General features: G+C 42.2%; 1 protein-coding gene across 1 annotated transcript in view; it reads right to left on the bottom strand.

Moving 5' to 3' along the window:
• Nucleotides 1–13,286, bottom strand: part of FAM135B (family with sequence similarity 135 member B) — a 138,520-nt gene that overhangs the window by 6,452 nt on the left and 118,782 nt on the right. The window contains exons 10-14 of the mRNA XM_067292266.1: nt 10,500–10,573; nt 6,628–6,782; nt 2,739–4,806; nt 2,096–2,262; nt 951–1,042 (exon numbers count right to left, since the gene is read on the bottom strand). Of these exons, the coding sequence (XP_067148367.1) occupies nt 951–1,042; nt 2,096–2,262; nt 2,739–4,806; nt 6,628–6,782; nt 10,500–10,573 (2,556 nt within the window). The remainder of the gene's footprint in view (nt 1–950; nt 1,043–2,095; nt 2,263–2,738; nt 4,807–6,627; nt 6,783–10,499; nt 10,574–13,286) is intronic.

Raw genomic sequence — 13,286 nt, 5'->3', positions numbered from 1 at the left:
CACACCATACAAGGAGGACTAAAACTTCTCATTATGGGCTCTAGATAACAGTAAGTTGAGATGTTGTAAGAACTAATCCTTTAATCCTTGGAAAACAGAACAGCATCAAAGGATGCAAGCCTGGAGGGGTCTCGTCATAAGCATCATCATGCTCATGTTCTCTGGGCCAATCTCTTACTGAAAGAAATGTGCCCTGGAAGGTGGCAAGTCTGGCAACATTGCAAAAAAAAAAAAAAAAGGATCTGTTGAGCAAAGAAGGTTGGGAAGTTTTGACTTAAGTTTCTCAGGTCTCTTCATAAATCAGAACAATGCTTCTGACTGGGCATTGGAAATCCTTATCTTGTGTATAAAGGTAGCCCTCTGCATCATAAATATGGGTTCATTGCAACACAGAGCACAGAATTCATTCCTGTTGCTCTGCTTATACTAGCAACGGATTTTTCTGGAAGACGTTTCTTTATCATTCAAGGAAATAAATCTCTTAAACATTACAACAGAAGAAACAGTGGCTGATGTGGCAAAAGAAGCTGAAAACACCTGCTACCTTCCACTGGGTATTTCACATTCTCAGGAGAATTTAACATCACTAAACATGCTGTTTTCTTTCAGTGCTGTTTCACATGGCATCCAACAGGCAGATACACTCGGCTGCTAGGTTTGCAAACTGGCAGGATAAATCAATTAACTTCTTCTAAGGTCTAATCCTATAAGTGCTGATGTCAGTTAAAGTGCCTCTGATTTCAATTCTAGGAATCTTTTCTGGTTGCTTTAAATACCCTCTCAACTCAGGCAGGAGTGGAACTGGCCTTTGTACTAAACCCTGCACAAAATTCCTTAAATTCCCCAGCACTTCTGCCTCTTCCAGCTAGCCACTTGCTGAAGGCCCTGTTTCAGCAATGTCAAAAGCTTGCAGGGGACCTAAAGAAATACAGAAATTAGCTCTGTACTACCTGATTTCTTTCAGACATTAGGAAGTCCAATTTTCCACCAGGGAGTCCCAGTTCTATAAACGTCTTTACCAGCCGCAGATCTGCACTGTTACCTAGAAATAAATGACACTTGATCAGCTGTAATTCAGCAGCAAAGTAACTGATACAGATTCAACTTAATACATTCATCTTCTTACAGACCTTGGCCCCAAAGAGCTCTTTTTAAGTGCTGCTAAGACAGCTCCACCAGACAATAGGACCATACATTGAAACAGCAGGGTAGAAAGATCGCCCACGGCCTGCTTAGCTGCATGGGGGACAGATGGACCTCAGCTCCTGCTTGCTGTGGGGTACATGAGCCACATAAACAGGGGGGAAGAAGGGGAAAAGACCAGGCCCAGAATAACTCTGCCTCCTAATCACCGGAAAGCCACAAGCAGCCCCTAAAAGGCTGGAGTCTGACCTTCTTAGGCAAATTCCAAGGTCTTCTGAAACATTTTTTTGGAGAAGGAGGCACCTCCACCTCCTGAGGAGGACATTACTGCCAGCTGGGTATCGAATGGCAAAGTTCAAGTCCTTGCTCGAGCCAGAGAGTGTTTGTTTCTCCCCCTTATGAGGCTGCCTGCTATTAAAACCAATACCTTTTCAAGAGATGTTTCAACTTTCATATATTTGCTTTCTGCTTAGAAAGCATATATTTTAAAAATTCCAGATGATGCTTGCCCTACAGTGAATATTGATACTTATTCTCCTACTTTCTAAAGCCAATCACCTTCTATCCTATAGTAGGGCTTTTTTGTTTGTTTGTTTTTTAATCATGATTTCACCTTGCTGACATACTGCTGAACAACAAACATCTTCAGAATGGTAAAAGGAGTTATTGTAATGTACTGTTACTGTACAGGTAAAGATTGATTTACTTTACTGTAGAATTCTGTTTAAACAAAAAAAAAAGTGCAGCAGCCATTTCTTAGAGCAAATATTTAATGTTCACACAGATCCTTTATTAAAGTGGACTAAACAACATATAAAGGACTAAACCCTCAGCTAAGGTAAATGGTTTCTGTTGACTCTCTGTTCTTTCATACTTGCTGAGGATCTGCTCTTTTTTTTTTTCCGTCTATACCAAAATCACTATAATGCATATCAATTCTGCCTAGTCTTACCATCCAACCCATGGACACAGACAACCAGGTGAATTCCATCTTCCAAATTTTCTTCCTCTTCCTCTGGTGGAAAATATGGGATATCAGAAGCTAGTACAGATAAGTCACTGTACAGAAATCCTTCAATCTTCATTTCTTTTTTAAATTTTTCTTTGGCCTGATAAAAACTGGAGAATACATTAATTAATCGCAGTAGAACTGGGTGTTCAACAACAAACCTTTCAACAAGAAATGAGGAGAATGGTACCTGAAAGAAATTATATCTGCAGCTCTAAGACAAGCTATGGTACTGCAGTGATGAACCGGCTATTGGGTATCAATACACAGCTCTGGATAACCTTGGCTTCATGAAGGAGGGTCAGACCTCGAAGAGTATTTGGACACCTAACTCCCACCGATTTCCATGAGGTTTAAGAACATAATACCTTTGAAAATCTTAGTCTTTCTGTGTTTCAGTATTTGCTGTCTACTTAGATTATTTATTCTGAAAAAACCATTTGTCTAGTTGGATTATTTAACTCCTCTGGCAGCAACTGTCTCAATGCATGTGTACACTATGCTTGGTGTATTAGGGCCCTGAACTTTGTCAGGGTCTCTTGGCATTGTGATAACATTAATTAAAGAAGTAATTAAACATTCTTACTTCAGCATCCTTTCATTGGCCTCTTCATCCATCTCATTTGAATTAGAAGAGACAACTCCGAAAGAGCCTAGAGGCTGGCGTGTAATGGGAAACGCAGCCTGCTTTGAAGAGAAGCCGACCATAGCAGGGGTCTCCTTGAGCACGGAAGAAAAGGGAAGACACGTGGCAGTGCAGGAGACGGACAGGTTAACCACATCAACAGCCTTTCTGCTTTCCAGTGCTACTCCTTCCGTTGTCACCGAATGAAATCCAGTGCCATTAGCTACAAGTTTATGCTCTCGGTTGTCGGCTTCCTGAGGAGTTTCAGCCTGGTAGGATCCTGCAGCAGGCTGCTCTGAGGTGGGTGAATCGTTGAGCTCAATTTCTTGTAACCCCTGCATTTCTGCATATACTGCCGGGCTTTCATCAGCAACAGTGTCATCACGCTCTCCTTGCATTGGACCAAATTCGGTGGAGGTCTCCAAGGGATCTGAAACAGGATAGCAAAACTCTGGCACCAGCTTCATGCCATGTGAGAAATTCTCCTCTCCTGATATCCTCAAACTGGAATAAAAGTCTTGCTGGGTGTTTAAACTGTCTGTCTTAGGTTTATCCTTTGGATCATCAATGCATGTATCGAAATTATCTATACTCATGTCCAAGTAACTACAAGCCCTTGGAGTTTTTAAGCTACACTCACCATTGCTTTCCACCGGCTGGCATTCAGAAACATCATTGCTGAGCTGCTTTTGATTTACAGGCGTTTCTGCACATTCCAAACTACAGTACGTCTCTGAAAAGCCTTCCTTCTCCTCTTCTCCTTGTAACTCAGTGTTACTGTTACTGTGTTTGGCAGAGGGTTTTGGATGTCCCTTTGGTTCCAGTTGACCACTTTCAGTGGCAATCTGACATGCAGAAAAGTTCACAGTTAACGGACTGTCTCTGCTCTCTGTTTCCATGCAACTTTTTAAGTTTCCTCCTGCAGCTTCTGAGGGTGCTTCACTGTGTTTGGATATATCCACCTCTTCCACAGGCTCTTCTGGGCTACTGATCTGAGGAGCTGAAACAGATTTGGTCAGTTTGGTAAGCTCTACTTCCCTCTCCTCTTCCTCAAAGGGCAAAGAGCTAATGGACGTGAGCGATGCTTGGATCCCACTGGGCAAGCTAGTATTGCTTTCCGTGTGGCCACCCTCCAGGGAATTTCGGTGAATGGCATGTCTCCGTACCAAGTGGTGCAGGATCTCTCGATCGCTGGGCAGCTCCAGAGCCCGGCTACGTGCATCAGACCATGCCACCGAGCTTGGTTCACTTTCAATGCCTGAATCAGATATTATTGAAGAGGATCTCTTTATAACCCCTGACATCAGGGTAAATTCTTCACAATCTTCAGCTCGTTGTTCCTTTGTGAACAATTTCATTTCAAAGCTGTGGGTGGGCAAAGCTTTCAAAACAGGTAACAGAGCCTTGGCATCCGCATCTGCTGGTTTTTCAAGACTGGTTAGTTCGTGTAGTGCAAGTTCAGATGAAGTGAAATTATTTGCGGGACAACTAGATTCAGCTGTTTCATGTAATTCAGTCCTGCCTTCCAAGCCATCAGTTCCACATGCTCCGCAGTCATCCTGAGCGCTAACAATTAACACGGGTTCACTTTTGTGGGAATCCTTATTGCTAGGTTTCGTATCTCCATAGGTAACATCTGGTGCAAGTGTATTGTCTTTTAATGAAACATCCTCAGATGTTTCAAAGTCCTCTGATATGCATTCTGTATTGTCGGGCTCCGAGTTAGAAGCAGTTCCCTTACTTGAAACAAAAATATTTTCAGGTTTCCTTTGGCCTTCTTTGTTCACTGTACATACCTGAGATGTGGAATGCTGGTTTAAACCTTTAGCTGTATGAGCAGCACCTTCAGTTCCACTATATACACAGGAGGGATTCCCATTTATTCTATCTGTGTGAATTAGCAGAGTACCTTTCCCAAAGTCTCCTTTTGCTACTGCATCATGTGATGCAAAATCTTCCTTGTTGCCTATTGCATCCATTTGGGCACTTGCAGGAACCTCAAAATCTGGGAAAACATCCAAATTCTGATCTGAAAGAAAGAAAAAAAAAGTGATACCTGTAAGGATATAACCAATTACCCAACATGATGGGGGACTTTGGGAAATGATTGTAAGGCCTAAAATGTTATATATAAATATATACGTATATATACACACACACACACTATATAAACTATATAGACTATATAAATTACCTGTATTTTAGACATATATAACAAAAAATGCAAATGACAGGGTGTACACAGTTATTTTTAACTAGAATTACACCCACTAAACAGTCGTATTTAGGCAAAAAGAGATAATATCAGTAAAATATACTTTTCCCAGGGTAACTGTATTTACCCTGCTAGTTTCTTTAGCAAAGGTAAGCCAATCAGAGATAACAGTCTTTGCACTCCTGCTGTCATGCTACATAATACATATTACAGATCTTGCCTGTGAGTCAATTTAATAGTTAAAATATGTGTAATGAGCAGTGTCAAAATTAGGCAATGTGGTAACTCTAGAAGAGTGGAAATTTTGGACCTCAGGCCATATTTACTAGACTATGACCACTCACTATATTAATACATATTGCTTCCTTGCTAACCTTAATAGCTGGTTAAAAAGTAAATGGAACCAAGGCCCATGAGATTTTACCACAAATTTGTGGAACTAAATCAATTCTTAATTAAAAATCTGATTTGGGTATCTTTGGAAAAGCAGTGCTGCCTTTTAGGGACAGTGTTGGGCTTTATGTTTAAATTATTCGAGGGAGATGTTTTGTTCTGAATTCTCTTACCACTAGATGTCACACTAGGGATGAAATTCATTGTGCCAGTTTCCTTTAAATTTATAATGTCACAAAAATCCAAAAGATTTTCTTTCCCTTCTAGATTTTACCTCCAGCTCTTGTAATTAACCTACTTTCTCTCAAGATAAAAAAAATATATTAAATTACAGGAAATACTGTAGAGTTTGCTGCTATGGAAAACAGGAATTTAGCTATATTAGGTAGTGTTCATGCTCTGTTAAAATTGAAGCAGAGAACTGGTCTGTAACACTAAAGAGAAACTCACTCAGATCTTTCTTCATCACCAGTGACAAGGACAGCCTCAATTTTATGCCGCCTCACCACCTCCTACAACAGGAACAGATTTATTTCTTGGGACTTTTACTTTTTCCCTCTCCTTCCCAATTAGATCTTATGTCCTATTTCACTGTCAGTAGCTGGAAATCTGGGTGAAAACACACAATCCTGTTTATTCCCAACAGAGCACTTAGGCATCTCTCCAGCTTCTTGGGCCTCACACCATAGCCCCAGCTGTCATCTTCTTGTGACTTCAGATACAGCTGGCTGCCACGGTGTGACCTGATAGCGATATCCAGGCTGTTCTTCCCTATCGCTCTATATGACTGTGGCCGTGCAGCTCTGTGGCTGCTCTGTGCTTTGGTACCAGGACTCAGGAGGGTTCCCGGCCACAGGGGTTTGTTCTGCGGTCTGCTGGAAGGACCTGCGCTGCTGCAAGACCTGGGAGACATGGTGACCACAGACCCGAGCATACAGTGCCACCTTATAAATAAGCCAAATTGGCAGCTTGTACCTGCTAAAGGGGAACATCTCACTCTCGTTACCATTTCTCCATCTCCCTTCCCATCCACCTCCAAGGTAGGAAAATGAATAACTTTTTTTTTTCTTTTTTGGGTGGGGCAGTTCCAGCAGTTTTAGTGATTTGAACTAGAATAAGAAGCAATCAGATGAGTGCCAGAGCCAGCCCAAGGTAAGTGATAGCTCATGAAGGGAAGAGGAAGTGGAAATCCCATCAACTCAAGCTGTCTCATCAAACTGTACTTTGGGGTGTTTCACTCACCTTTGCAAGGCAAATCCATGTACCTGTCTTCAAATATAACTGGGAGCGTGTTCCAGTCCCCATCTATGTCGAGGCATTCTGCTGGCAGAGGGGGCATGCTGGTGAAGTACTCCGAATTCCGAATCTCTGTAGAAATCTGTCCATGACTTTGGATCCTGGCAGCAAAGTACAAAAGCAATCAAACATTGGAATAATTACTGTACCATTTCTCAGTCAGTCCTGCAAGCCAGGCAGCAAAGTTAGAGTGGCAGCTAGTTAGCAGCGGTGCCCATCCATTGATATTGGGGCAATACCATTTAATGTCTGTATTAACGACCTCAGTGATGGGATGGAGTGCACTCTCGGTAAGTTTGCAAATAATACCAAACTTGGAGTTGGGGAGGTTGATATGCTGGAGGATAGGGCTGCTTCTCAGTGGGACGTGGGCAGGCTGAAGAAAGGGGCATACCAGAACCTCATGAAGTTCAATAAAGGCAAATGCCAGGTTGTGCACCAGGGATGGAGTAGCACCATGCAGCAGCGCAGGCTGGGAGAAAAGTTGGTATAGAGAAGTTCTGCAGGAGCTTCCCAGTGGGAGGGTATAGAGATCACAGAGCCAGACTCTTCTGATAGATGCGGAGTGATAGTGAAAGAGGCAACTGATATGAGTTGCATCAAGGAAAATTCCAGCTAGACGTTAGGAAAAATAATTCACCACTGAGGATAGTCAGTCACTGGAATACTGTGGAATCACCATCCTTGGAGATATTCAAAATTTGACAGACAAGGCCCTGAGCTACCTAATCTAAGTTTGGTCCAGGGTTTGGTCCAGATAACCTCCCATGGTCCCTTCCAACCTACTTTATTCTATGATTCTGTGAAACTGTTAGTCAGAATTTGGTTTGAACCTCTTGAATTCCTGTGGCCATAAGCAACATCAGAAGGCTTTGTCCTACAAAGATATGCACACGCATACAGCTTCTTCCACCAATATTACTGATTTTGTACCCTCTTTCTGTCACAACTACAACTTGGTCAGAGAAGAGGTAGTGCTGTACAGCAAGGGGGTACCCAGCACTCTGAAGAGCTGTCCCAAGAGTTGATTTCTACCCCTCAGTTGGAGGTGCCAACAGCTTGCGTACTGCTTACTGCAAAACCTCTGTCTTTTTTTGGAAATTGCTGCTGCTGCCCCTGCCACAGGCTCCTCTCAGCTACCATAAGTCGTTGCTCTCCTCCCATGGATCACCACAACTGGCTGATACTGAATCCCTCGTTAGGTTTCCCTGCAGGAAAAGGGGCCTGTCACTCTGACTGTGGCAAAGGTTTCAAAAACCCAGACGCAGGAAGCAGTAATCAAAAATCTATTTGAACAGTGCAGTGAGGAGCGAGGCCAAGAAGGACGAATGGCAGGACATCTGTCTCATTTATATTGATCTGGAGAAGACTGCAGATATGTCACGCAGGTATGTGTCTAGAAGACCCAAGAGCCATTGGTTCAGCTACCACATGTTGGCAGAACTAGAATATGGAAGATTCCTATGTCTAGATACCAACAACTTGTTCAGACCGGCAAAACAGCAAAGTACTTATTCCTTCCTGCAGCAACACATGGGTATTTAGAGTTAAGTCCTGGCTCTCTAATAAAGTTCTCACCGACATTAATGGCATCAGCATTTCATTAAAGACCACATGTAAAAAACAATAAATTAAAGTAGATCTTGTTTTGCGACCAATCATTGGTTAAACAAAAAGAAAAAATAGTTATTGGCATTGATAGGTGTAGGCACAAATTTGCTTTATTTAATAAGTATTTTTTTCTGTAAAATATTGGGAGGATGTGTCACCTACCAGAGGCTCCCAGCCTGTGGCACGTGTGATACCCAACCTGTTCAAAATGGCATGCACTGCTCTGTTGAGCAGTCACAGGCTGTCATGCATGTAGGTGGATTGCCTAACACACAATGACACCATTCACAACATAACTTAAAACAGCAGCACCAGAAGGAAAGAAACTTCTCATCTGGTAACAAGGGAAAAACAGCTGCAGGGAAAAACTTGTCGTCGTTTGATGTGTTTGTACAGCACCTTGCACAGTGATAGCCAGTCTCAGCTCATCCCTCTACGAACCAGATAAATACTCCATGCATTTACTTTCCTAATCATATAGTCTAGTACAGCCTAATGGAAAGGAGGACTCTGGCCTGCATAGACCAAATTTACTATATAGGCCAATTTTTAGTGTTTGCAAACTATTCTCTTTGTGTATTTAATCTCCCCGAAAATCAGTGAGGAAAAAATAGTCCTCAACTGCAGGAAATGGGCTAATTTTCTAAGTGCCTGGAGAAATTAAGGCACTTCACTCAATAAGGCTTCCTCCTGCGCAAGGCTACGTTTGCTTGGATGAGGCCACTAGCGCCAGTGCCCTCGTCCTGGGGTGCTGACATGGGGCTTTCCTTAAAACCTGACACTTGAGGACTAAGTGAGCACAGCTGGGACCCTGCAGCCACAGTGCTTCTTTAATTTGGCAGAACAAGCTGGTTAACCCATCCACTAATGAAGTCACGGCTCTTTTCTCCAGCACTGAATTGTCCCAAATGGCACTAGTGACAGCTCTGAGAAAAGCCGACTCTTCCTTTCTGTTGATCAAATGCCTCATTTAAGCCCCTTCATCATGACAGGACCTGATATCATGCCCTTTAAGCCATTTCTGAAAGACAGGTTTCTACACTGATAACTCCGTGGTCCTCATGTGGTGACAGGCTGTTTAACTGCAGAAGTATTGCAAGATGTCACTCATTACTTAGAAATTCAAATCTGAGCAGCTTTCCTTGAACTCTGCCTTCAGGGGCCAGGTCCTGAGAACAACCTGATTCATGCAGTCTACTTGTGATCATCAGATTGCTCAGCTAAAACTGGAGGCAGAATTTACCCTAACGTAGTTTTAAAATTGCATCCTTGTACTCTCCAGCTGGGCTCTAGGCAAGCAGTGTCAAGCAGAAGGAAATACGTATGTTGTACGTGGTTCATAGCATACTTTTGTGAACGCAGCCCAGTGCAACATTCATTTTCCCAGACTGCTTTGCACTGCTGATTCTTGAGCAAGTAATTATTAGCTCCGAGTTCACATCACTCCCATTTTTCCTCCAGCTAATGTGGTGGTGTCTCCACTCCAGTCCCGAGCTGCAGGATCCAGTGAATGTTCAGTTTTGCACCGGTTATTGGCTAATGAATCAAGACTCCTGTCTGAATTTACAGGTCTTTTCTGATATATAAAGTAGGTCTGAAATAAAGCATAAAATAAATCCATGATTGCCTACCCACAAAAAATAGTAGGGACGGTAAAAAGCATATTATTAAATTTTAAGCTTTTGCTACTTTCTAGTGGTTGCTTCCTACCGAAATTGGGAAGATGTATCTGGTGTAGGGGTTTGGGGAAGTTAGCTGAAGGAAGACAGCAAAAAAATACTTCTGCCTGCCCTGAGACTAGTGTGTTGGGGGAGAGAAATCTGAAGAAAAATGTACTCAACTGGAAATGAGAGGTGGAAAAAGAAGATCTCCTGGATCTTTTCCCTAGAAGGCTCTTGCTAAAGCATTTTAGCCGCAGTCTCCCTAATAAGTAAGTCATATGTGAGAGGGAGTAAGAGAAAGAAACATCTCATAGGGATCTTGAAATTAATATTCTCTGGGGCCTGAGTGGAGTCACATACCATGCCACTTTTGACACTCATTTCAATGGATTTAAAACACAGGGCCAGACTAGACCCAGTAACCTCTCTCCAACCAATCCCCCCTCCATTTCCAGCAGAAAGGACCTCATCCTGAACCACAAAATGTTTTAAGAAACTACATTTTCAGCTGCTCTAGTGACAAGGAAGGTTCAATGAATTACTTACAGGCCTTCCTGAAACGTCAGCACAGCGAGTTTCTGGTGCTCAGTGTAGAAGAAGGCTTCTGAGAATCTTCTTACCTGAGTGGGAAACACACAAATTAAACCTCGGATCTGCTGAAAAGCGCAAAGGACAATAACAGACCAGTGATTGCCAAGGACAGATTCCTTAGTATGCTCCATCACTTTGATGACAGAAAGAAGCAGGGAGCCCAATTCTGCTTCACTTCCCCAGTCCAGCACAAAGCAGCTGGTATTGCTGCATAGTTAGCTGGGAGGAAAGAAGTGTCCCTTGACAGTAAATCAGGATTTCCTCATGTGCATCTTCTGAGTCTTTTCTTAGAAGCTACCAAATTTACCATTTCCCCCTGCAAACCGGGGGAAGATTTCTTCTTTTTCCCACTGTGCAAATCATATAGCAGCAGCAGAGTGAGTTACTAAATTGGAACAATTCATAATTGATTGTCTCTTCTGTGGGAACATCCACAGTAGCTCCCAAGAGAATAAAGGTTCTACATGTCAGCCCAGAGGAGAATAAGCCTTATCATGGTAGAAACACATCTGCCTATGTCAAGATGCTTACAAATGAGAGCTCTCCAGATCTCTTCATGGACTTCAGAGCTGTTCAGAGTTGGATAATCAATTACAAAAGAGCCACAGATCTGAAGTGGCTGGCAGAGCTCAGAGTGTGAAATAAGCTATGAAAAATTCAGTACTGCTATCTGCCCTGGAATAAGCTTTGGGATTCAATCAATCAATCATAATATGCAATCAAATGTACTAAGCTGTTAAACTGCAGCCCATACATTACTAATAATATTTGTAAAAGCAACCTCTATTACAGTGTCAGAGAATGGCAGCAAAAAGCACACGTCATAGCATTTCAGCGTCTCCCTAAATCCCAGCTGTGCTTCAGCAAATAGCCTTTCTAAAAAAAGAAGGAGTAGCATTCTTTCACAAAGGTTGTTTCTTGATAATATGACTTTTCATCTGAGGCACTCAAACTGTTTTCTACGGCTTGGAAAGTATCATTACATACAGCTTATATGGGAAGGAACTGAAGCACATGGAGGTAAGTAATCTGCCAAAGGTCACGCTGGCAGTCAGCATCAGTCGGGGCTAAAACCACGGGCTGGAATTCATCTTGCTGAAGCTGTCTGTCTACAGGGCCCTTCAGCTGAACAAGCCACCCCAGGTTCCTCTGAAAGTCGAGGAGACCTAGTCAAAAGAAGCAGGGGACTCTGATCATAAGTAACCTCCACCTGAATTAGATGCCTCCCTTCAGTGAGATGAATCATGCTCTCGTCTCTAGTGGCTGGACCTCCACTGACTTTAACAGGAACTGGAGAGTAAGCTGAGATGTAGATACCTACACAGTAGGTTCCTAAAGCTAAGTAAGATGAATCCTATTCTTTTTTTTTCCTAAGTCCCTGCTCTAATGATTAAATCAGGCTATGACTTCAGCTCAGCTGAGGCAATGAAAGCAATAGCTTGTTTCCTATACAACTGTGCACATAGTGGTCAATAACAGAAAAAGTCCTAATGGAAGGCACAATACTTGCTGAACTAAGTAGGTCTGACACAATTAGCTTTAAATATAAGACCATTTGTGCCTTCTTTATTATCAAGTACAAGAGCCAGTTTCATGAACTATATTAATGTTTCGTTGTATGCCGCTTACTAGGGGAAGGGAAAGCACTAACTACATATATGTGACACACTAAAGAGAACAAATCTATATTCCTATATAGTTTTGTTAAAAGGATTGAGATAAATTCATTTTTTAGCTATTTATCATTGGATTTATCATTTTTCATGGATACCTAGCCTACATAGGAAACTACACTTGATCATATCTACCTCTTCCCACCCACCTCATGTTCCATGTTATATTTTGATATTTACAGTGTACCAATTTTACACAGCACCCCAGGTCTTGCAAAAGCAACGTCCTGCTTTCCAGAAATTCAAATCTGTAATTTGTGTGTCTGCATGTGGTGGTATAGAACTTATCTGACAGTAAAGGTGCTGATAAGAGTGCCAAAATCTCATTATTTGATTAACAGAGGTATAGAACTGAAATGTAGCTTCTGCATGGATGAGCCATTTGCTTGCAAAAAATCCTACTATATTCTCAAGCTCAGAGTTACCAGTCCAGCAAGCTGTTCAGTGTTAGAGGGCTGCTTTTGCCCACAGAACTTGATTGAAGCTCAAGTGTTTGCCCATGTGGAAAAACTTATAGAAGAGGGATGAAACCTGTCATTAAACCAGCCTGTGAATGCTGAGAAAGAGAAAATAGCTTCTCCTTGGATACATCTGCAAAGTGCTCAGCACAGTCTTGGTGCTTTTTGTAAACTTCTTAAAGGATTAATGTTAGTAACCACCATCACGAAAGGTTGTTTATGCTGTTGAGAAGGATTTCTTCGGATCTTGAAAATGGATTTCCCATAGCCATGCGTTCCTGGCCCCAGGAAGCATCCTTCAGGAGGGAGCAAGGCAATCCGTTGGGAAAACCCTACTGCTAAAGTGGAGGTGAATGAAGTTACAAGGTCACTGTTGAATCCTTGTTCTTGAACATATACTGATGATTTGAAAACCTTCTTCAGAAATAGCATTTTGTTAGGTCTGAAAGTCTGCCCTGTGCTTCGAGGTAGCAGAAGGCTTTGAGAATTAGCAAACTAGTACAGCGCTATCCTGACTTTGCACAGGATTCACTTTTATCCCATCCCCATGAAAGGCCACTCTAGTGCTGTATTTTACAAAGTTGTTTTATGATCACTATAGTCTATACTTG

The sequence above is a fragment of the Apteryx mantelli genome, chromosome 2 (assembly GCF_036417845.1).
Source record: "Apteryx mantelli isolate bAptMan1 chromosome 2, bAptMan1.hap1, whole genome shotgun sequence".
Classification (NCBI taxonomy): Eukaryota; Metazoa; Chordata; class Aves; order Apterygiformes; family Apterygidae; genus Apteryx; species Apteryx mantelli.
This window is presented reverse-complemented; position numbering and strand designations above follow the sequence as displayed.